At 48.9% G+C, this 20,064-nt stretch overlaps 3 protein-coding genes across 3 annotated transcripts; 1 reads left to right on the forward strand and 2 right to left on the reverse strand.

Moving 5' to 3' along the window:
- Window positions 1-1,517: 1,517 nt before the first annotated feature.
- EsH8_XV_000032 (MFS transporter) lies at window positions 1,518-2,225 on the reverse strand (the record flags this gene model as incomplete). Its single annotated transcript, XM_083274073.1, has 1 exon — window positions 1,518-2,225. One exon carries the CDS (start codon window positions 2,223-2,225, stop codon window positions 1,518-1,520), a length of 708 nt encoding a protein of 235 aa, XP_083120605.1.
- Window positions 2,226-11,886: 9,661 nt separating this feature from the next.
- On the forward strand, window positions 11,887-12,581 carry EsH8_XV_000033 (uncharacterized protein; the record flags this gene model as incomplete). The annotated part of the gene is made up of 3 exons (XM_083274074.1): window positions 11,887-12,174; window positions 12,236-12,384; window positions 12,452-12,581. 3 exons carry the CDS (start codon window positions 11,887-11,889, stop codon window positions 12,579-12,581), a joined length of 567 nt encoding a protein of 188 aa, XP_083120606.1.
- A 3,605-nt stretch (window positions 12,582-16,186) lies between these two features.
- On the reverse strand, window positions 16,187-19,856 carry EsH8_XV_000034 (glycoside hydrolase family 18 protein; the record flags this gene model as incomplete). The annotated part of the gene is made up of 5 exons (XM_083274075.1): window positions 16,187-16,766; window positions 16,845-17,003; window positions 17,111-18,423; window positions 18,490-19,610; window positions 19,823-19,856. The coding sequence occupies 5 exons, from the start codon at window positions 19,854-19,856 to the stop codon at window positions 16,187-16,189; spliced, it is 3,207 nt and encodes a 1,068-aa protein (XP_083120607.1).
- Window positions 19,857-20,064: the final 208 nt, after the last annotated feature.

The following is a 20,064-nucleotide window of genomic DNA, read 5'->3' on the forward strand; positions in this document are numbered from 1 at the left end:
AAAGTTAATAACTAGCACTCTCTAGCTACATGACTAACCTAAGCCTATCTTGGTAACTATTTTTATAGAGAAACTTTATATAACTTTAGCTTAACGAAGCAACTGAATTCAGCATAAGATATTAGCTAGGAGAGGTTAAGCAGAACAGAAACGTGTTTTACTGCACAATTAACTAAGCATGTATCAGACTAGGCTGCTACTTAGGTGTTTCTTATATTAGGGTATTGTACCGACGCTCCCGGCATTATGAGACCCTCCCAGTGGTTTGCGTCCACTAAGCATAACAACATGGCTGTATTTCTTCGTTTAGGCTCTAACGTGTTTCAGGCATTAACTCTAACTGCCTAGCCGCCATTAGGGCTGTATTCTGCCAAGATACCAGAATTTGCAGCAGTAGTTGTAGCCCGTGCTCTTCCTTGCAGATTAGTATTTGCAGATTGCCGCGGGCTAATTTTGCGGAAATAGAAAGTAATTACTTGATAGGTACCTTCCTGCCGCCCTCGTTATCTAAACCACAGGCAGGGCGAGGTAGGGTAAGGCAGTAGAATGGGGTGGTGCTGTTTTATCCTAGATTAAGGACAGACTTTCTTTACTTTTCCTACGTTACTTAATCAGGATCAATGCGTACAGACTAGAGAGGACAGTAATACATAGACAGACACACGAGATCAGACACATACAGCAAATTCTATTTCATTAATCAGGCATACATTTAACCTACGAGTAGACATGAGAACTAATCTTTTCTTATTGCCACTACTGATTAGGGACGCAATATTACTCTGGCGAAGAGAGATTGATCTGACAGACACAACTTTCTATTAACAAGTAACAATATCCGTGAATAAATAAGTACAGGTATTTGGGCCGAGAAGAATCCTCGTGATTCTATCACATCATGTGTCTGTAGCATTACTCTGTCTTGTAACGCGCACAACGCCAGCCAGATACCGAGTCTGTGACGTAACAACTTTGCAGCATTTTCCAGACTCCGGAGAACTAAGGCCAAGGTTCGGCTGTCGGTGTGGAGAGGGTTCCGAGAATCACTCTCATCGCCCCGTATTGACACAGACCGAAAGCGGGGTATCGGCCACTGTCGACTTACTGGTTCAATTTACTGGCGAACCGGCTCTTCGCCTGAATTCTGTCCCCGTACCCAACGAGTATCCAGGGGCCTGCAGTGAGCAGCAACCCGATGCCACCGAGCAAGCTGGACACCGGCCCGTACCCGAGATTGGTGTACGTCTGGACTGTCACAAGCGGGAAGATGCCGCCAATGAAGTTCCGGCAAAAGGATTGTGCCGCCAGAGCAGAGCTCGCGTAGGTTTGGTAGCTGTCTGCCAAATAGTTGAAAACGGCCAGGTACACGGAGAAGATACCGATGGTCGAGATGCCAAGGCCGATAGTCGGGACAATCCAATGGATATGCGCCCGTGCCGTCCATCCGAATATGAACAAACCAATTGGCAGCAAGATGCTTTCCACGAAACTGAAGCATAATCGTCTCTCCGGGCGGTTCAAGGGCAACCTTGGGTTTGAAAGTCCGTCCAGCCAGCGTTCCTGGTAGAGCTGACGGCTGTGGCGACGAGGGATGCGATGCACGAACTCGCAAGGACCGCATTGGCTGATGAAAGGTCGAAGTTGTAAACGCGGGTAAAGATAAGAGGAACGGCCGCGAATCCAAGGTATAGAATCGACCAACTAAAGGCTGCCCACACTGAAAAGAAAAACACAACTGGCTCGGTGAAGAGGAGCACAAAAGGCAACGTCGTCGAGGCAACAACCTTCTGCGCTATCGAGCCCTGTCCTTCATCATGCTCAACCTTCCACTTAATCTGCTCACAAACGGTAAAGTGATTGTTTGTAACCTTCACCATGAGCAGCACTGTCGATTCTGCTCGCTTCATGTCGTACCAACGGTTCAATGCCTCTGCCTTGCGGCGCAGCAGCACGTTCTGTCGTGTCTCTGGCACGAAGACGATAAATGCTAGCACCGTGACAGCATTGACAGTGGCCTGAACCCAAAATATCCATCTCCAGTTGAGGTACTGGACAATGAAACCGCAAACTAGAGGCCCCAACCCCGTGCCAAAAAGAGCACCGCCGGAGAAAACTGCTATTGGTGTATTTCGCTCGCTGGCCCCGTAGATGTCTGAGATTGAGCCACCGACCATGGTAGAGTAGGTGGAACCTCCGACGCCGGCGAAGAAGCGTGCAACTAGCATGCTATGACCGTGTCAGTAACCAGGGCCCCAGGAGAACATCTATCAGTTGAAACAGTTGGAATACGTACCCGGGATAGGATTTTGCAATAGCACTGCAAACCTGGCAGACAACGAATAAGATTCCTGTAAGTATGAAGACCAATTTTCTGCCCCATATCTCTGATATGGATGCTAGAAACATTGGTGTCAAGGCAAAGCCAGTCGTGAAAGCTGTGATGCCCACAAGAACCGGAGTTTGGTCAACGTCCCATTCCTCCGCCATCTCTCCCTTCGCTGGAGCATAAGCGCTTGCCGCAAAGGACGCAAATATTGTAGCGATGCAAAATAGGCTGAGAATGGATTGTTTTCGTAGAGAACTCCAGGCTTGCGGCGAAGAAAACTTGTCGTTCAGATGAAAAGGAACTAAAAGATTTTCTGTATCGGTTGGATTACCGTGATTTGGGATCAGAATCGGCAAGTCATTTTCGAATGTGATGTTTAACTCGACGACGTCGACAACGTTATCGCTTGACATTGTTTCAAGGGACGGGATAATCCGAGAAAGATGTGACGAAGGAAAAAAAAAAATTTGAACAACAATCAAGAAGCAGCCAGACAAATAAGTACCTATGAAGAGTGAACTCAGTACTTGTGACGATTGAAGATTCAATGGACAAAGATCCCTTCCATTTGTCATGGTATCCATGCATCACATCACCAAAGAGATGCTTGAGACACCTAAGAAGGCAATCCCACCCTCTCTGACCAAATGCAATCCCTGTAAATTGCGGAAAGTCGGGTATTCACTTGAAGCCGGAGCTCGGAAGTAAATATTGAATGAAAGATGGAATTTGCAACAATAATTTCTTAATCTGGCTCGTATTTTACTCTACGATGGAGGTTTCTCAGTCGCCTCCATCGTCGCCTGATCAAAGTGCCATGTCGAGCGCGGGTCACCGCGCAACCTGCCAGAATACGCCATAGCAGTCCGCCATGAGAAATTATTCTACAAATGACCGTTAGCTGAAAACGGTTCGCACATACGTACATCACAGTCAATTTGTGTGAATCCACGTTGAGATTAATTAGACAGCCGCCTATCTGCGGTACCCCAACTCAAGTTGGGGGTGGGGGGGGTCTCCAACTTCGTCGGTAGGGGTAGAGCGGGGAATTAATTGTCTCTGAGCGAATCGGGCAGCGGGGTATGGAGACTATTTGGCATGTTCTCAGTGAGACATTGAAAATCGGTGCATTTCTTCTTCTAATAGAAAGTCGAGTAAACAATGATTCAAAGATGACGGTTAACCACGTACATGTAAAGATGAACATATTGACTGCTTCATTAAATTTCGAATCACGCTGTTGAGAGGGATCTTTCTTCCCCCTTTTTTGTTGACGCCCCAAGGGTCTCATCAACCAATACATTGTTCGTTATTTCATGTTGCTTTACAGCTTGAAATGTTCCAGTGTCGAGTCGAGAAATTTCAAAAGGAAGTTGCAGTTGTAACCGTTTCCTGGACGATTTCTGTGGCCAAAATAAATCCATGGATTCTGGGACCACGGACATACCATTAGTTCAAAAGTTCAAAGTGATTATTAAGGGACGCCCAAGCGCCCATCAAAATAGTCATTCACCAAATGATGATTACTAATGCATCGAAAACCTGTCGTCGTGCCCAGACCAACCTTGAACGCTTTCTTCCCAAAACAAGGTCAGGGAGTTGCAACATCATGATTTGTTTCCCGAATGCAGACAGCTTTCAATTGGACTGAGTCTCTCGACATAATTGCACCATGGCGTCGGAAAGCGTTCGGACATTTGTGCCTAAAATATGCCAAGTAACGTCGGGAACCCACTTCTGGGACACCCCCACAAATAGGACAGCCAAGAAATCCACCAACCCAACATCACCACCAATTTCAACCTATTCGTCTATTTCTTCTGCTGCTACCATAATACAGCTGCCATTATCACTCGATAAATCTGATCCGTCTTATCCATCAGTTATACGTTTAATATCTCCAGCTTCCACCTGGGCTTTATATACAGCTTTAATGTTGGCGAACTTTGAATTTAGGCTTTGCTGGACCTTCCTCCTCTTCCTTACCTACCTAACTTCAACCTGTTGCTTTAGCACTTAGATCTACTATAATACAGCAGCCAACTTATAGTCCTTTTCTTTAAAGGTACGTTTAACCTTATAGAAAAGTAGATGTTATGTATTACCACCTTCTTGCAGCTGGTTGGGTTAATCTAGTTGGCTCTATAGGTCAACTATCTTTCTAGGTGTTAACTAGGCTATAGCAGATGTATCTACAGCCTAGTTGGGAATAAGCCTGCTATTAACAGCTATTAGTAGAGTAGTATTAACTACCTTAGCTGGTATAGAGATATTCTTAAGTAGTAATAGGCTTAATAGTAGGTAGGTAATAGAGATAGGCTATAACCCTATTGCTTTCTAACTACTCTTAACGTTCTAGCTGGTAAAAGCTGCCTACCTAGCCTTCTAGTAGCAAGATAGAAAGTTCCTCTTACTAACTATTATAGAGTCGTTTAAATACTATAGATAACTAAACTGCTTTCTATAGGCTGTGTGGTACTTTGGGTTATACCTGATGTCTGACACCCGTGCCGTGCTGTGTGCATCTGCCCCACTTTCGCCGGGCGCGCAGCCACATTGCCCACTTCAACACCACGTGTCTCAGCCCGAGCCCCCTGCCCCACCCAGCTTCTAGCCCGTCCGATCGGTGTTCTATCCGTTTGTAGCTTTTGTGTCCATGCAACACTCTCTCGGCCCAAGCAGCTCCCTGCTCTCGTTCAACTTGTTGGCCCTACTTGCAATGCGACTCTCGACGAGTCGGCGTTCTCAACATCCCGTCAAGTCTCACGTTCCACCCCTATGAACAAATCATCACGATGCAACCTACCACCACCCGCAGCTAGTCTGGCAGCCGCGCATTATCTCTGTCTCGAAGCCCTCCCCAAAAGACGCGACGATGCGGAAGCAACAGCAACAGCTGCAGAAGCAAAGGTGAAAGCTGCTGCAGAACCCACGACGACGTCTCCGTCCGCCACGCCATCTAGCTCAATCTCTCACTCGTGCTTCCACCGCCCATCGGCCGGCAGATGCTCCGTCTCTGCTTCCACTCGTCCTGGCGCTCCCGTCTGCGCATTCATTTCAGCAACCGCGGCGAGGTTCTCCTTCGATGCCCCGGACGACTGCGACACCTCCTGTAGCACTTCCAAACCCGAGAGCATGAGAGGAAGCACTCGGAGGTTTGAAAGAGGAGAAAGTGAAATGGATTTAGGGGCGGTAAATTTGGGGTTTTTGTGTGTTGTTATTCTTATAAATGTTGTTTTCTGTGTTCAGGTTTTTCAGATATTCAACTCTTTAAATTGTCTCTTAGAATCATCAAGCAGTTAGCATCAATATAAGAAGCTAGCACACAAAACTGTAGGTTTGGAGAGAGAGGTAAAAATGTTTTCATTCTTTCACTGTTGTTTTGTTTTATGTGCAGGTAGTCACCGGATTAATAAATCTTTTCTAGCTGAACTACTAATATACTTAGATATACATGTGAATGATTCGCCAACGCGGGAACTGTTGCTATTTGGGACTGTGACCCTATATAAAATGCAATGAAGCAGCTGAGCATGACGGTTGCTTTCATCCGCCGATATGCTTCCTACCACCCTAACCTCTTTCAAGCCCTTTATGTCTTACTTGAGAATGTGGCTAGCTGGTCAACAAAGCATCACCAGGCCGAGCATACCGCTTAGTCAATCTGTAATAACACTAGTATAATTCTAGTTACATCTATATCCCTCGTGGCTGGCTGAGAAGTGGCGCCATTGAACAAAGGATAGAATGGTCCGCGGGTTTCAGTGCTGTTTTCGCAACACAATTCGCTCTGTATATATATATCACAGGGATCGAAAAATTTAGCTAACTCAAGTAGATAATTTTTGAAACACTTATGTCTTGCTGCATTTAGCTTAGGTCAAAAATATAGTTGTTTAATTGATGCTAACGGCTTCTAGTCATTAAAAAACTTATGGACTTAAAGTTTAGAGCTTCATATATGGCATGATTTGGCATGATAATCTTTCGAGTCCCAAGCTGAGGTCTTAGCCGTAAATCTTGGCACGCCATAGCCGTTTTCACAATGTAGACAGACCATACCTTGGCGTCATTGGCTGACTGAATGCTTGGAAAGAACGCAATTAAAACGCGCAATCACATACCTAAAGATTCAAATGAGCGTCCAGAACAAAAGTACACGACGGCAGCCCCAATACTGAACGCTGCAAGATGGGCAGTTCCCAAATTTTTGAGCCTTGAATCGCTCTGTTAAAGAGTTTTACACTTTTTGATGCATGCGGATCAACAGAGTGGGTTCAATTCCTGCATAAATGCAGCGTCAAGGTCGTAGGACGCGAGGACCGAGAAGCAAGATTTCAAGATTTAGTGTTGAGACGTTGATAATACCTCACCGCTCCTCGATCACCTTTTTAAATATTTTAAATGCACCACTGGTGCGTGTCTGCAACAAATCTTTTTATCTTAGTGTTAACTCAGATCAGTTGAAGTTTTTTGGAAAATCTTTGTTTAGGATGCATCTTGGAAGACATCTGTGGGTCAAGCTTGTGGCTTGGCTCAGATTCTCTGCCTTGTCCGAAATTTATGGCGACCAAATTTTGATTGGAGGCACAACTGACGTCGGCGATGTTCACACATCAGGCCATGAGAATAAGTCACCAGCGCGCTTTAAGCCTCCATCAGGGTCAAACGGAAACGACTTTGTCTGTGACTACTCTGCCATGAAAGGTTATGTCCCATGCTCCGATCCCGACAACCGAGAATGCTGGCTACGGAATGTAAAGACCGGACACGAATACAACATTCGTACCAACTACGAAGTAGATGCCCCTATTGGCATCACTCGAAATTATACTTTGGTTGTCGATGACAGTTGGTGGAATGGCGACGGTCAGAACTTCACAGCTGCAAAGCTATTCAATGCAACTTTCCCTGGACCCTGGTTACAAGCATGCTGGGGTGATGTGAGTGTACGAAATCTCCACCAAACGACATTTGATTTAAACTTTTATACAGAATCTGAACATTACTGTTGTGAATAATATGACATGGAATGGAACCAGCATCCACTGGCATGGCATTCGGCAAAATCTTACAATGCACATGGACGGAGTTAACGGCATCACACAATGTCCCATTGCACCAAAGCATCGCTCTCACCCTGACTGGCCCAACGTTATAGGAGACAACTTTACATATTATTGGAAAGCAGTCCAGTATGGCACTTCCTGGTATCATAGCCACTATTCTGTACAATACGCGGACGGTTTGCAAGGCGCTTTGGTGAACACCCTTTCCATCACATCAAACGACCATACATAAATTGCTAAACAGTGTTCAGACAATTCATGGACCGCATTCTGGCAACTATGACGAGGCAAAACTGCCATTGATCATGACTGACTGGTGTGAGTATGAACCACGCTTTAGAGTTGATAATTTCCCTTCGAACGCTCGTCGCAACTTCTGTAATGGAGAATAATACTAATAATCTTATCCAGCACATATAAGCTCCTTTGAAATGATGGCGTCGCAAGGGGAAGCTGAAACCAATACAACAATTTTGCTAAACGGTCGAGGCGATGTCAGGAAGTTTGGCTTCGAAGTTACGCCGGGCCTTGACCTTCCAGCCCTATGGGAAGTCCACTTCCAGACCAAAGAAATCACGCGGCCTAGCAGGGCTAAACGCTACCTTCTTCGTCTCATAAACACATCTTTCGACTCAACTTTTATCTTCTCCATTGACAACCACTGGCTGCAGATTGTGTCTGCAGATTTTGTTCCTATCGAACCGTACTTCAACACTTCTGTGCTTGTAGGCATTGGTCAGAGATACAATGTCATTGTCGAAGCAGAACCAAGAGCTGGTCTCACTAACAAGATACCATCTGATGGCAATTTTTGGATCCGCACTTGGATTCCTGAGAGCTGCGGAACAAGTCCTGGGCGTCAAGGATACGAGCGAACAGGTATACTCCGATACAACCCACTGAGTGACACCGTGCCGACAAGCCAACCATGGAATGATATTTCGTTGCGCTGCTCCGACGAGACTTACAGTTCCTTACGACCAAAACTCCCATGGTTTGTAGATCGTCCAAATAATGGCCGCAAGCACGAGGGTGAGAGATTTGGCGTCGAGCTCAATCAAGAGCTAAAGCCTGATGACTTTCCTCTGGCGAAGTTCTCCTTTGAGCCAAACGCCGACCCGGGTTTCACGCCACTGCAAATCAATTATAGCGATCCAAGCTTTTTGCACTTGTCAAATTTCTCTGGCAGTTGGCCAAAATCATGGGTTATGACACCGGAGAATGGTGGGGATGAGGATTGGGTAAGATATCCATTAAAACCTGCGATGTCCTACATAGGTTATAAGACTAAAATCCTGTACTAGGTCTATCTTGCACTCACTGGAAATCATGCAGGAAACTCAATTGGCGCACATCCTGTAAGTACTTACCACTGCAATGTCTTCCAATAAACACGACCTGAGATCTTCTAGATCCATCTTCACGGACACGACTTTGCGATTTTGGAACAAGCAGAGAACAAGAAGTACAATGCGAGCCAACTTAGGCTCAAATTCGATAACCCACCAAGACGTGATGTCGTCCTCCTCCCGAGAAATGGCTACGTTGTAATTGCTTTTAAGACAGACAACCCAGGAATGTGGCTGATGCATTGCCACATTGCCAAACACGCATCGTTTGGGTTGGGTATTCAAGTGAATGAGCGCCAAACAGACGCCAATAAAATTTGGCCTTTGCACGATAGCGCGGCGATTGCACTTGCAAACCAGACTTGCCAAAATTGGCGTACTTGGCAAAGACAGTGCAAGAATTTGTGGCCTGGCCCTGAGGTAGTTAAAGGGATATCAGGAGAGATACGATGGAAGGCATGTGAGGAGAATCATGAAGAAAATCCCAAGGTCTGGCCTTTCCAAGATGATTCGGGTATCTGATCAGGCCAGGTTGCACGTAGTGAATTTCAATATTTGAGATTGATAGATAAACTTTTGAATTACGATCCCTTCATCTGAATCGGAGAGGCCACTTTGAAAAGAAATATCGTGCGCTATAGAACCCGATAGGTATACTAACACCTAGGCCTTTGCTCTCTTCCATTGACACCCTTATCTTAAAGCCATGACAAATAAACAGCGAGCCCGACCTTCTCTTTCTCAACTCATCTCTTTGGCGACCTTTACAAAAATTTCTACAGCAACATGAACTTCCAAACGAATTAGTCGCAGCATCTATATTTCATCAAGTTACCGCTTGATAAAGAGCATATCCACCATTGACGGTATTCGTCTTGGCCTAGCCCTTGAGCACGAAAATTGACGGCCTCCACCAGAAGGACAACCCGAAACCCTCGGAGTTTACTCCTTTTAAAATTATACTTTCTAGGCTCCGGCAGAGCTCCAACCAGAGATAACTATTGCGTTCGCGTTAGCTCAACCTTTCAGCATCTCGAAAATGGTGTGAGATCATGGAACCATGGGAGTTGAGCATGCCTGGCTGGCCTCAGGTATCACTATAACAACGGTTTACCAGAGCAGAATGAGAGAAAGAAGAATAACAAAGTAGTTAATATGACAAATTACGATGGCACGAAGAGTGTCGGCATCTGAGTTATCCATGGTGACGCAGGAAGGGATGTTTCGCAGTTGTCGAGCCCCTCTGCGGCATGACGTTGTTTTGTTCTCCGTTCACCGTTTTATGACGTACATGAAAAGACTGCTAACTGGTCGAATATCCAAAGCATCATATGTTGCATTGACTCCACCGGGGACAAATAAAGCGAATGACGACGACACAGAATTGTATCAGCTCCTCTCAACCTTTCACAAATGACCAGTTTCAGTCCATATATACCCGTCAGTAGCCCTATTTCTGATTGTCATCTACCGCTAGAATCTTTGGTAGGCAGCTCTACCGAGGTTTGGGTTAGGCCAGAAAACGGCTCCGAAGGGTCAAGACACATTTGAGCCTTGAAGTTTGTGAGCAGCCTCAAAGGTTTTCATCGGTAGAGCCAAAGGTGAAAGGTGATGGGATTGGTGGTTGTCCACGGGAAAACTTGGGCAGACTTAGGGTGGGTGAAGGGCACCAGAGGGGGCCTGATGCATCCTCCATAAAATCAGATCAACGCTTTACTTTGGTAAGATAACACGGCGAATTCCACCCGATCTCCCGCGAAGAAGCATGCCTGGATGACGCCTTGTGTTACACCTTGTTAGCTGGATGCGACCGACAGATTGCGATAGGCTGACAAGTATTTCCAGGGATTCGTATTGTTTGCCTTCTTTGAAGTACATTAATTCAAGCTGGTAAATGCTCCAAGGACGAAGTGAGCAAGATTGCTTGAATATTACTCAGTCAGTCATACTTAGCTCTACCTTAGAAACAGGGATTAAGCCAGACAGAAATCTGCCGTCCTTAGAGTTCCTGGTCAATCATCCAGTTCTAACCACACACGATTCAGAGCCTCCAGTTCAATTATTTGATTCGCAACCATTGGATCGCAGAGGATGGGCCATATTCAGGCACGATCATACCATTCCTTCGGACCTACCGCATTGGGATTACCTTGAAGTGTTATCAAATAGCGCAACATTATAGTACGCTAAGCAATAGCTTACTAAAATGTAACATTGAACGGACATCTGCAGGTTACCGAAGTCCCTCGGAAATGGCTTACTTTCATTTTAGATCGCCAACCCAGATCCTCCCGCCACTAAACTAACCATTAATGTGGCAGGACGTTCGGCATTCCGATGCCGATTCGATGGCTGGCCTGATTCACCACACTGTCGCAAAATATCCGGCCCCGCTGTCAGATAATGAGAAAGCTGACATTGAAGAGCAGAAGACGTGCTTTTTGGATCTTTGGTCATAGTTCTAACGAGAGGGCCACGGAATCCCCGGGTTTTATTAGGCTGATAATTGCTCATCGACGATGTCACACCTTGCCACACTTTTGCATTGTCTCCCTACCGAGGATTGGCCAGCCCACCTGCTTGGCGTATTTGGTTTGATCGGGCAATGTCGCTGAGAGGAAAAAGACCCGAGAATTTCGAGCTTTGATTAGCGAGGCAGTTGCAACGGCAGAAAAAACTCCCCTTCGGCTTTTACGTGTGGCGGTTCCTGTAATTTGTTGGTTCATGCGCGAAAGATCCTCCCCTCTCGGTTTTCCGGTCCGTTAGAGTAGATGATGTGTATGAGGCTAGTCTGAGTAACTAAATCCTGGCGACGAATTAAAGAACATCAGTCGAGCCTTACGATCCTTGCCAATCTGGTCATCCACCTACTTGTCTTGGTTCCTCCGTTCAGTCAATTTGATTGTAAGAGGATCGCAAAGATCTTTGGTGACGGTGGCACACGCAGAATGGAACTTTTGTGATCGAATGGCTGAAGTTCTTTGAGATCGTTTGGAAAACTTTTAACAGATAACTTGCTGACAATAGCGCGATGGAATATTTAATGAGACAGCAAATTCCTCGATCTGGAAACAATTTCTCCCTCTTCAGTAGCCAGCTCAGTCCAAGTGTCATTACATCTACCTCTACTACGTGATCCAAAATGGTCAACTTTGCTCTTTCTGTTGTGGCCGTCTTATCCGTTCTGGCCCCCATTGTGAAAGCTGCACCTGCGGCTACACAAGTCGGGGATGCGGTGGAAGTCTTTTCCTTCGTCAAGTGGGTTGACGGCATCATCGCTAACCCCAACGGAGATAACCTCACTCCTGAAGAGGCGGTTCAGGCCTGGCGCAAATCTATCAACGCCACGCAATCTGTCGTGGCTTCTACCGTGGACAGCCATCTCCAGAAGCGTGTTTCCTGCAACACTATTGCTGGCACGGAAGCTTATGTAAGTTCGAAAAACATCCAAAGACTACAAGAGAAATTACTAATCAGCAGCAAAATTTCAGGTTCCTGATGCCGTTACCTGTATTAACTACCTCGCGAGTCTAGGTGGCCAGGCATGCGTGGTGTCTGAGGCTAGAAGCATCTTTTGCACTGCCGGTAACGCCCAGATCAGTGGAGTTCGTGGTATTAGCATTCCGGTTTCCTCGTCTTGGTAAGTATTTTCGAACCGCTAGCGAGGCTTATAAAAATGAATTAAAAGCTTACATCTCTTTTTCCAGCAATGACGTCGCTCGGGGCGCTGGTTACGTGATGGATGCTTGCACTCGTGCAGACAACCTTGTCCAGGGATCGGAGTTCGCATACGGCAATGGAAACCTGCTGGTATGGATTCGTGCCCCCTATCCTTAAAGCGTTGCGCGATGGATTAGAATCACAGCGGGTCGGCAGGACTCATAAGGCAGGTTAGCAGGTTATATATAGTTCCTGCAGCGATGCAGCTCAGCTATGGTGAAAGGAATGCAATGGGGAGTTAGTTGAATATCTCAGTGACATTATACAGAGATAAAGCTGACAGTAAAACATGCATTAACTTTTTTGGGAAGTTGTGTTCAAGATCTGATAAAAAGCTCTGCTCTTCAAGCTCTAAACCACTGTTAGATTCGCAGGATGCCCGTGCGGAGTGGCAAATCAAACGTAGTAAAGTCAATGCTCCAATCTGGTCTCTTTTGTAGTAAGAGGAACAAAAGAACGGTTGATAGCCGCGACAGTATAATTTGCCGCGGGCAGACCGAAGGTTGAATCTCCGGGTTCCGCGGCCGCGGCCGGCTGTCGGCTGCTACTGACCAACTGGCTGTATTTTTGCTGGGTAATCCGATACCATTAGTGAATCTCCTTCCGAAAAAACATTGTATGTTTCGTTCATTTATAATACCAAAGCATTAAAATCCATATCATTTTCTTCTTATGGTCATTATATCTGCGAAACATGAACTTTCGAGAATATTCTCTTGGCTGTTAAGTGCTATATAACTTTTTGCCTGTTATATTGAAACTAACAGATTCCAGTGTCATCAGTTTATGAACATTGCTACATTTTACAAAGAAATTTAACTAAGAGACTAAATATACGTAGCAGCTAGCAGATACGACGGCCTACTTCGCAACCTTGTGTCGTAATGCGGCATTGAGGCTGCTGGCAGCTATTCTGCCGGTCCCGACCGCCTTCTTTCAGCCGGTCAGACGGCCCACATGAATCCAGCCACTCCACGCAAGACCGGCTATCCCAGGCGAATTCGGCCTATATGAGGCAAATTTACATAGTATTACTATTCGAAAGAACGTAAGCCAAATTAAAGAACGAATCGCTTCATAAGGGGATTCCTGTTTCTTGATACTTTATATCACAGCCCGAGTTACATAACAAAGTCGAGTAAAGACAAGACTGAGCATTTTCTAGCGTTTAGTCAACGATGACATCAATGCAAGTGAATTCTAGACAGTTTCGAAACATGTAGTTGAAACTAAAACCGTAGGGAACATTGCTATACGATCCAAGATTACCCTGTTAAGGAGCTGGTTGTGTATAACCGTGCTACCGGAGCCTCAATAATGCTGCTCAAAATTTATGTTGCCCCAAATTATGATACCCGCTGGTTGAGCCCGCCTGCAGCTTCTCAGGCAATCTGGTCCATATAATGCCAGCGCAGCAGGAAAGCGTGAAATGTGCCAACTACGACTTGAATGACGATGATAGGCTTCAAATTGTCACCATTAAGTCATGACATTAATATTGATGGCGTAAGAGAGTTTATTTTTATTAAGGGGATCGGCGGCTAGTATCCACGTAGTAGTCTTGAGATTTTCCAATACATCTGCATATGCAATGGCAAACCGCCCACAATGCTGTTCTGTTCAAGACGCAAGTTTTTGTCTGACGAAACCCGGGACTAAAGCCGCATCTGACGAAACAGCTTCGGTGGACCTAATCCTTGAGTGTACTGTAACTCCTGGGGCAAGTGCGGTGCCACTTCTTGACTTTTGCGCCGTCGTCAATGAGTAGATAGGGTTATCAAATTGGACGTTGAAGTGGGAAAGCACGGCGACTAGTCAGTTTAACGCAATCGTGAATGTCATAAACAATTTACTGGCGTATTACCTGTGACTGTTGTGAGTACAAATGGGACTCTTCCTCGGCAATAAGAGATACTTACAGACTTTCTGCCAGCGGCTTCTAGGCTGACAGATTACAGTAGTAGATGTAAGAGTGATTTGAAGAATCCAGTAGGTCCTTACGTACTCTAATGAGAAACAACTCAACATCGGCAGCTGCTAACCTAAGCCCCTCGTAAGGGGGCGCATTGTGACAGCTTGTAACCCATTATAAAATACAGCCTGTATGTATTTTCTAATGGTCTTTAAGTCTTTATTCTTTAGCTAAGCCCTAAAGGGAACCTTTTAGACTTTATATCCTTACAATCTTGTTCAGCTTCATCATCAGGCACTATATAGCGGCCTTCTTAAAACTTGGAATAGCGGTAATCCTAAACGCTTGAGGCAAGGGAGGTAGAAGCGTTAGAGCTTCAGTCTATGCTACTCTTGTAACCATCTTGCAAGGAGGCTACCTCTTCAGTATCATCTACTTCAATTGACGCGAGAAGTGAAGTTGCTGCAGTCTGAGGACTGACAGCAACAGGAGATGACAGCCCACCGGGGAGCTGTGCAGATGCTGCTGTTGGTGAAGCCCGGTCGCCTGCCATATGTCGAAACATAGAAAAGTATAGCCTGCTAGAACGTCTTTTTCACGACCGTTTTTTGCGACTTTGAAATGCTCCTGCAGCTCTGGAGGAGATGAAATGGGGGGTAAGAGGCAAAGTTCCAACAAACATGTTGGGACGTGTTGCAACACCAACAGCTCATGTATATATTGCTCCACACCGGTAGCAGGGGGGGTTGCTGGGACTCCCGGGACAAGCCGGGAGGGTAATGGAACCGACCAATACAGTCACAATCCAGCTGTGACGCTCATGCATCAGCTGGACACAAAGAATTTATCTCAGCTTTTTCTTGGCGGAACATCGAGAGAAGCTACGACTTCGATGTGGCAGAAGAAACACATCAAACTGATGAGACCGAGCTCTTGCAGCACATGTTGTCAGTTTCAGCTGGATCTCGCTTCTCTCGGAGTCACGGCAGTGGGATTGGAGAGTCACCAAGAGAAGGTTTGCGAACAATAATTCGCTTTGGGGAGGGATTATGCTCGGTCAACGGGTAAGAACAAAGAACAGGTGGTTTCGATGCCATCATCAAGCTAGGGCTCCCCTGAAAGTGAGAAGCAAGATTCAACGAACAGTTTTATAACCAAATCATCAGCTGATAAATCAGCCTGTCATTTACTTACGAGCAAATACAGTCAGCCTAATTGATACCAAAGAAAACCTACCCATCTGTCTGATCCCAACCGAGCTGATGATATCAATGAACTTCTACAATCGACACGTAGAGCTTGAAAGGTGACAGGATCTCGTTGCATATACGAGACCCAACTTTTCGTTATCTGGGTTGCACGCGAGCAACTCCGCGTGCCACCGATGATGGCGTGGACCTTTTTCGACAACGGCATAATCATGCTATCTAGTTTCTTGGAAGGTATTCGAGAAAACCCAGATATCGCCGCAATTCGCGCACACTTTGCGAGTTATCCTTGCGTTCTATTGAACGCTCCAGCCCGCACAGGCTAGAGAACTGGCATATAATACCAGAGAATGCCTGATGCTCTTCTATATGTCTATGGCGCATTCAATGAACAAGCCTGCCTCTGGAGAGTCAAACTTTTATGCAAGCAAGCCGACGATAACTCTGGGGCCACCCTAAGGGTCACAGGAAGAAGCTGTCAAACAAGGTGTGCCGGACTTTTCGAGCATGAGAGGTAAATTTAGGTAATAATGCTAGATATTCTTGGTCTTTGGTGCTTCCCCAAGATAGCGGTTCAGTCGGAATCCTGTTAAACTACAATACTACAGAGCCGGCGCAAACGTGACCACGGTCTTGACCCTCTTTCTGGTCAAGGTCGTGCTTGCAGGGACGGTGAGCGACGCCTTACCACTACCCGGCCGCGCAGAGGCCGGTACAGTCGTGGCGGACGTGACCACCGTGACCGGGCTCTCGGGTGCAGCAGAGTCGACACCCTCACCCCAGCCTTTTCCTCTTCCCCACATGTCAGCGTCTGCGTCCTCAACGTACATGTCCACCACGCCGCCATCCTCGTCGATAACGATGCGCGTGCGCGACTCTGGGCTGTTGTCGTCGTAGATGATGTCACAGCTCCGCCCGTCGACTGGGTTGCCGTCCAAGTCGACGAACTGCAGCCCGTCGAGGTCGGGGTCACCGCTGTCCTCCTGCCGGGCAGCTTGGTCCACGTGACATACGGCCTCCTGTTCATCTGCTTTGGTGCTGTTGCCAGCCGCCGTGAGTGGGTGCTGTTGTCGTTTTTGAAAGCTGTTGGGCTGATAGTCGGTTGGTCGATTTGACGCAGCATACGGGCGAGGATCGTCCCTCCAGCCCTGCCGCTCCCACCCGTAGGCTCTTCCGTACATCCTTTTCCCGCAAAGTATTATTAGCGCGCCACGTCAGACATGTAAGTATATGTCAATTCAAGCACAAGAAGTGACTCACGGGTCATCATCGAGGACACGAAAGCCATGGTCAGTGACGGTCGAAGTTCCCTGGGGTCTGTTCCCTGGGAATGGGGCCCAGGTGAACGTGGCGAAGCAGAGCGAGTTCTGCGTCTGCGAGTCGAAGCCGTAGGCGTTCAAGAAGCGTTTGCCACTTCCGCTGCCGCGATTTCCGTTCAGCCTTCCGAATTTCCTATTGACAGAGAAAGAAAACAGCAGTGTTAGCGGAAGAAGAGATCACTGACGCGAACAAGGAAGCTCGCATACCATGTTGCCGGCGGACCCCTGTCCCGGATGTTGCACTCATTGCGCCTATACGAGGAGCAAGGGCGCCATTGCGCTCTCTTCCAGGCGCTGTAGTCGCGTCCCTGCGCGGCGTTGGCGGGCCCGTTGACGAGACGGCAGGCCTGCGGCTGGTTCCCGCCCGACTCCTCGAGGTCGCCCATGGGGAACTCATCCAGCTGGCACCGGGCCACATTATTTGCGTTCCGCTCCTGGGCCCTGGTTCGGAATCCCTCGTGGCGCTGGTTGGCTGCCCAGGAGAAGTATTTGCGGCCCGCAGGTCGGCCGGCGTCCGGCTGGAAGACGGTCTGACCGCCCAGGACCTTGTCGATGGCCCAGCGCTGGTTGTCACAGACCTCGTCCCAGCCCATGTTGTAAAAGCACGTGTATGTGACAACACAGTCACAGTTGTCCCCGTCGCCTCCGCCACCGCCGGTGCCGAAGTCGAGCAGCGGCCACTGGCCGTATGCGCTGCGCGTGCCGATGGTTGTCGGCGTGCCCTTGTTGGGACCGCGCACACCGCCGCCAAAGATCCAGCCGATAAAGTCGCCGATCAGGCCGGCGATGAAGCCGATTGCGGCAACGGCGCCCGCCACCGCGGCGCAGATGCCACCGGCCAAGAGCGCCAGGCCGAGCGTCTCGATAGCACCGATCGCTCCGATGGCCGCGCACAGAGCTATGGTGGTCCACCCCACAGATCCTTTCGCCCTCTTGTGCAGCACCATGCCGTGCTCGTCCCGGACTATGAGAGAGTTCTCCGTGCTGCTACCGCCGAGCTCGCCCTGGCCGATGAGGTTCAGGTTGCCCGTGTTGGTGATAGGTGAGGGCTCGAACCCAGAGCAGCAGAATGCCTGGTACCCGCCGATGCACGTCAGGTCCCTGACCTGGCCGTCCTGGTTAGTATGATACGAGTTTGTGTTGCGCGCAACCAGCGTTGCGTTACCGTCCGAGCATGCGGGCGAGCAGGGGAAGCCGACGCCCCGGAACCCCTCCCACCTGCAGGTCCCTAGGGTCGTCCCGGGCGCACAGCACAGCGTTTGGACTTCGCCCGGCGCGCAGAGGGTGTTCCGTTGGATGGCTGACGGCGAGCCGCGCGACTCGGTCACGTCAAAGTAGCCGTCGGTGCACTGCCCGCCACACAAGGACCAGTAGCAGCTGTCGGCCACGGCTTTCCGCCGCGTCGCCTCGGCTGCCTTGTCCTTGTACCCCTGCTTAAGCGAGTCTGGGACCCCGTTGGCGTCGCCGATGCCTAGCATGTCATCCATGCTCGCGCCCGTGTTGTCCTGGTCGATCGACCACTGCCGTCCGCCAATAGCGCCCAGGTCAGTATCAATCTGTTGCAAAGTTGATTAGGGGCTTCTTACAATCATGACACCCCCCAAGCAACGCCTGCTCGCCAGATCCATCTTCTGTTGCATCGTCACGCCGTCATCGTAGCTGACCCACTGGTCGTTGTTCCAATGCATCCATTTCACGCCAGCCTTTGCGTCGTACGACTCTGTCGCGGTGCCGGACGCCAGAATGCGCTTGATCTCCGAGTTGGTCAACGTACCGGCGTTGTTAGAACACTGGCCGGGGTTCGCGCCGGCCGTGAAGCGACACACACCGTTGGGCACGTTGCACGACGGGTCTGCCAGCGTGAAGGAACGCCCGTACCAGCCCAGTCCCAGCGTCACCTGTGCTGGGTTGACGCCGGCGCGCCACATCAGCTCGAGATTGTTCTCGATATCGGTCAGGTTGGTGTGCGGGCGGATAAAAGGTCCCGTAAACCGGTTGCTCGAGTCCCAGACGCCATGGATGTCGTAGCTCATGACGTTGAACCAGCTGATGCTGCGCGCCATAGCTGGCAGGTCAAAGTTCTGCAGGTACCAGAACGACGAGGGTATCGCGACGCTGATGCCGCGCGTCCCGAGCGCCGCCCGCAGCTCCGAGAGGAAGATGGGGTAGTTGGCATAGTCGGCCGCAACGCCGCCGCGGTCCTCGGCGCCGGGGTACTCCCAGTCCAGGTCCACGCCGTCGAATCCGTACGTCTGCATGAAATTGAGGAGCCCGCGGATAAACGCCCTCCGGTTGTCCGCGCTGCCAGCCATGTTACTGAACGCGCGCCGCGTGTCGGGGACGTTGCCGGGGTCATTGAACGACCAGCCACCAATCGCGATCCAGGTCTCCAAGCCGGGCTTCCTGCGCTTGAGCGACGTGAAACGCGACAGGAGCGTCCCCGCGTTGGCGTCCATGGGCGTTATCTGGAAAGTTGACGGGTCGAAGAAGGCAAAGGAGAAGATAACGTGCGTCAGGCCCGACACGTCCAGGTCCTCAGGCGGGACGGCATCGCACGACTTCATGGTCGACCAACTCGCGTAGTAGCCAATTCGGCGTTCCCCGACCGCGCCGCCGCCCGAGCTGGGGCACGACGGGCTGGGCGCAGGCCCGCAGCTTCCGAAGCCCTCCTGGCATCCATTGCCGCAGAATTCGGAAGTGCTGCCGCCTGTATGTATCCAAGTCACGAGTCAGCATTCAATTCATCAGACCCAGGAGAGGCCCCTGATATAAGTGTCCGTTGACCTACAAAACCCGTGCTGGGAGCAGCAGACGTTCAGAGGGCATGATGCACTTGCGGGGTCGGCATACTGCCCACAAGGAGCCTTGGCATCGCAGTTGCTGATACAGACGTCAGGAGCGCAGCTCGTTGGAGCGTACGAGCAGACCCCCGTGTTGCTGCAGCAGGCGCCATTTCTGCAGGGCTGTCCGGGTGCACAAACGCCCTCTGGGAGGTCGTCCGACTGTCTCTTCTCCAGTAGAGAAAGGGAGTTTGGACTCATGCGGTCAAGCCGCACATCCGGATTGTCGGACAGGAACTGGATCAGAGGTTGGTTTTTGAATTTTGGCGTCTTGTCCGAGTATGCCTGATAGAGAGCCTTTATGGTTGAAGATGAGTTCCT

The sequence above is a fragment of the Colletotrichum jinshuiense genome, chromosome 15, assembly GCF_051148585.1.
Source record: "Colletotrichum jinshuiense chromosome 15, complete sequence".
Lineage (NCBI taxonomy): Eukaryota > Fungi > Ascomycota > Sordariomycetes > Glomerellales > Glomerellaceae > Colletotrichum > Colletotrichum jinshuiense.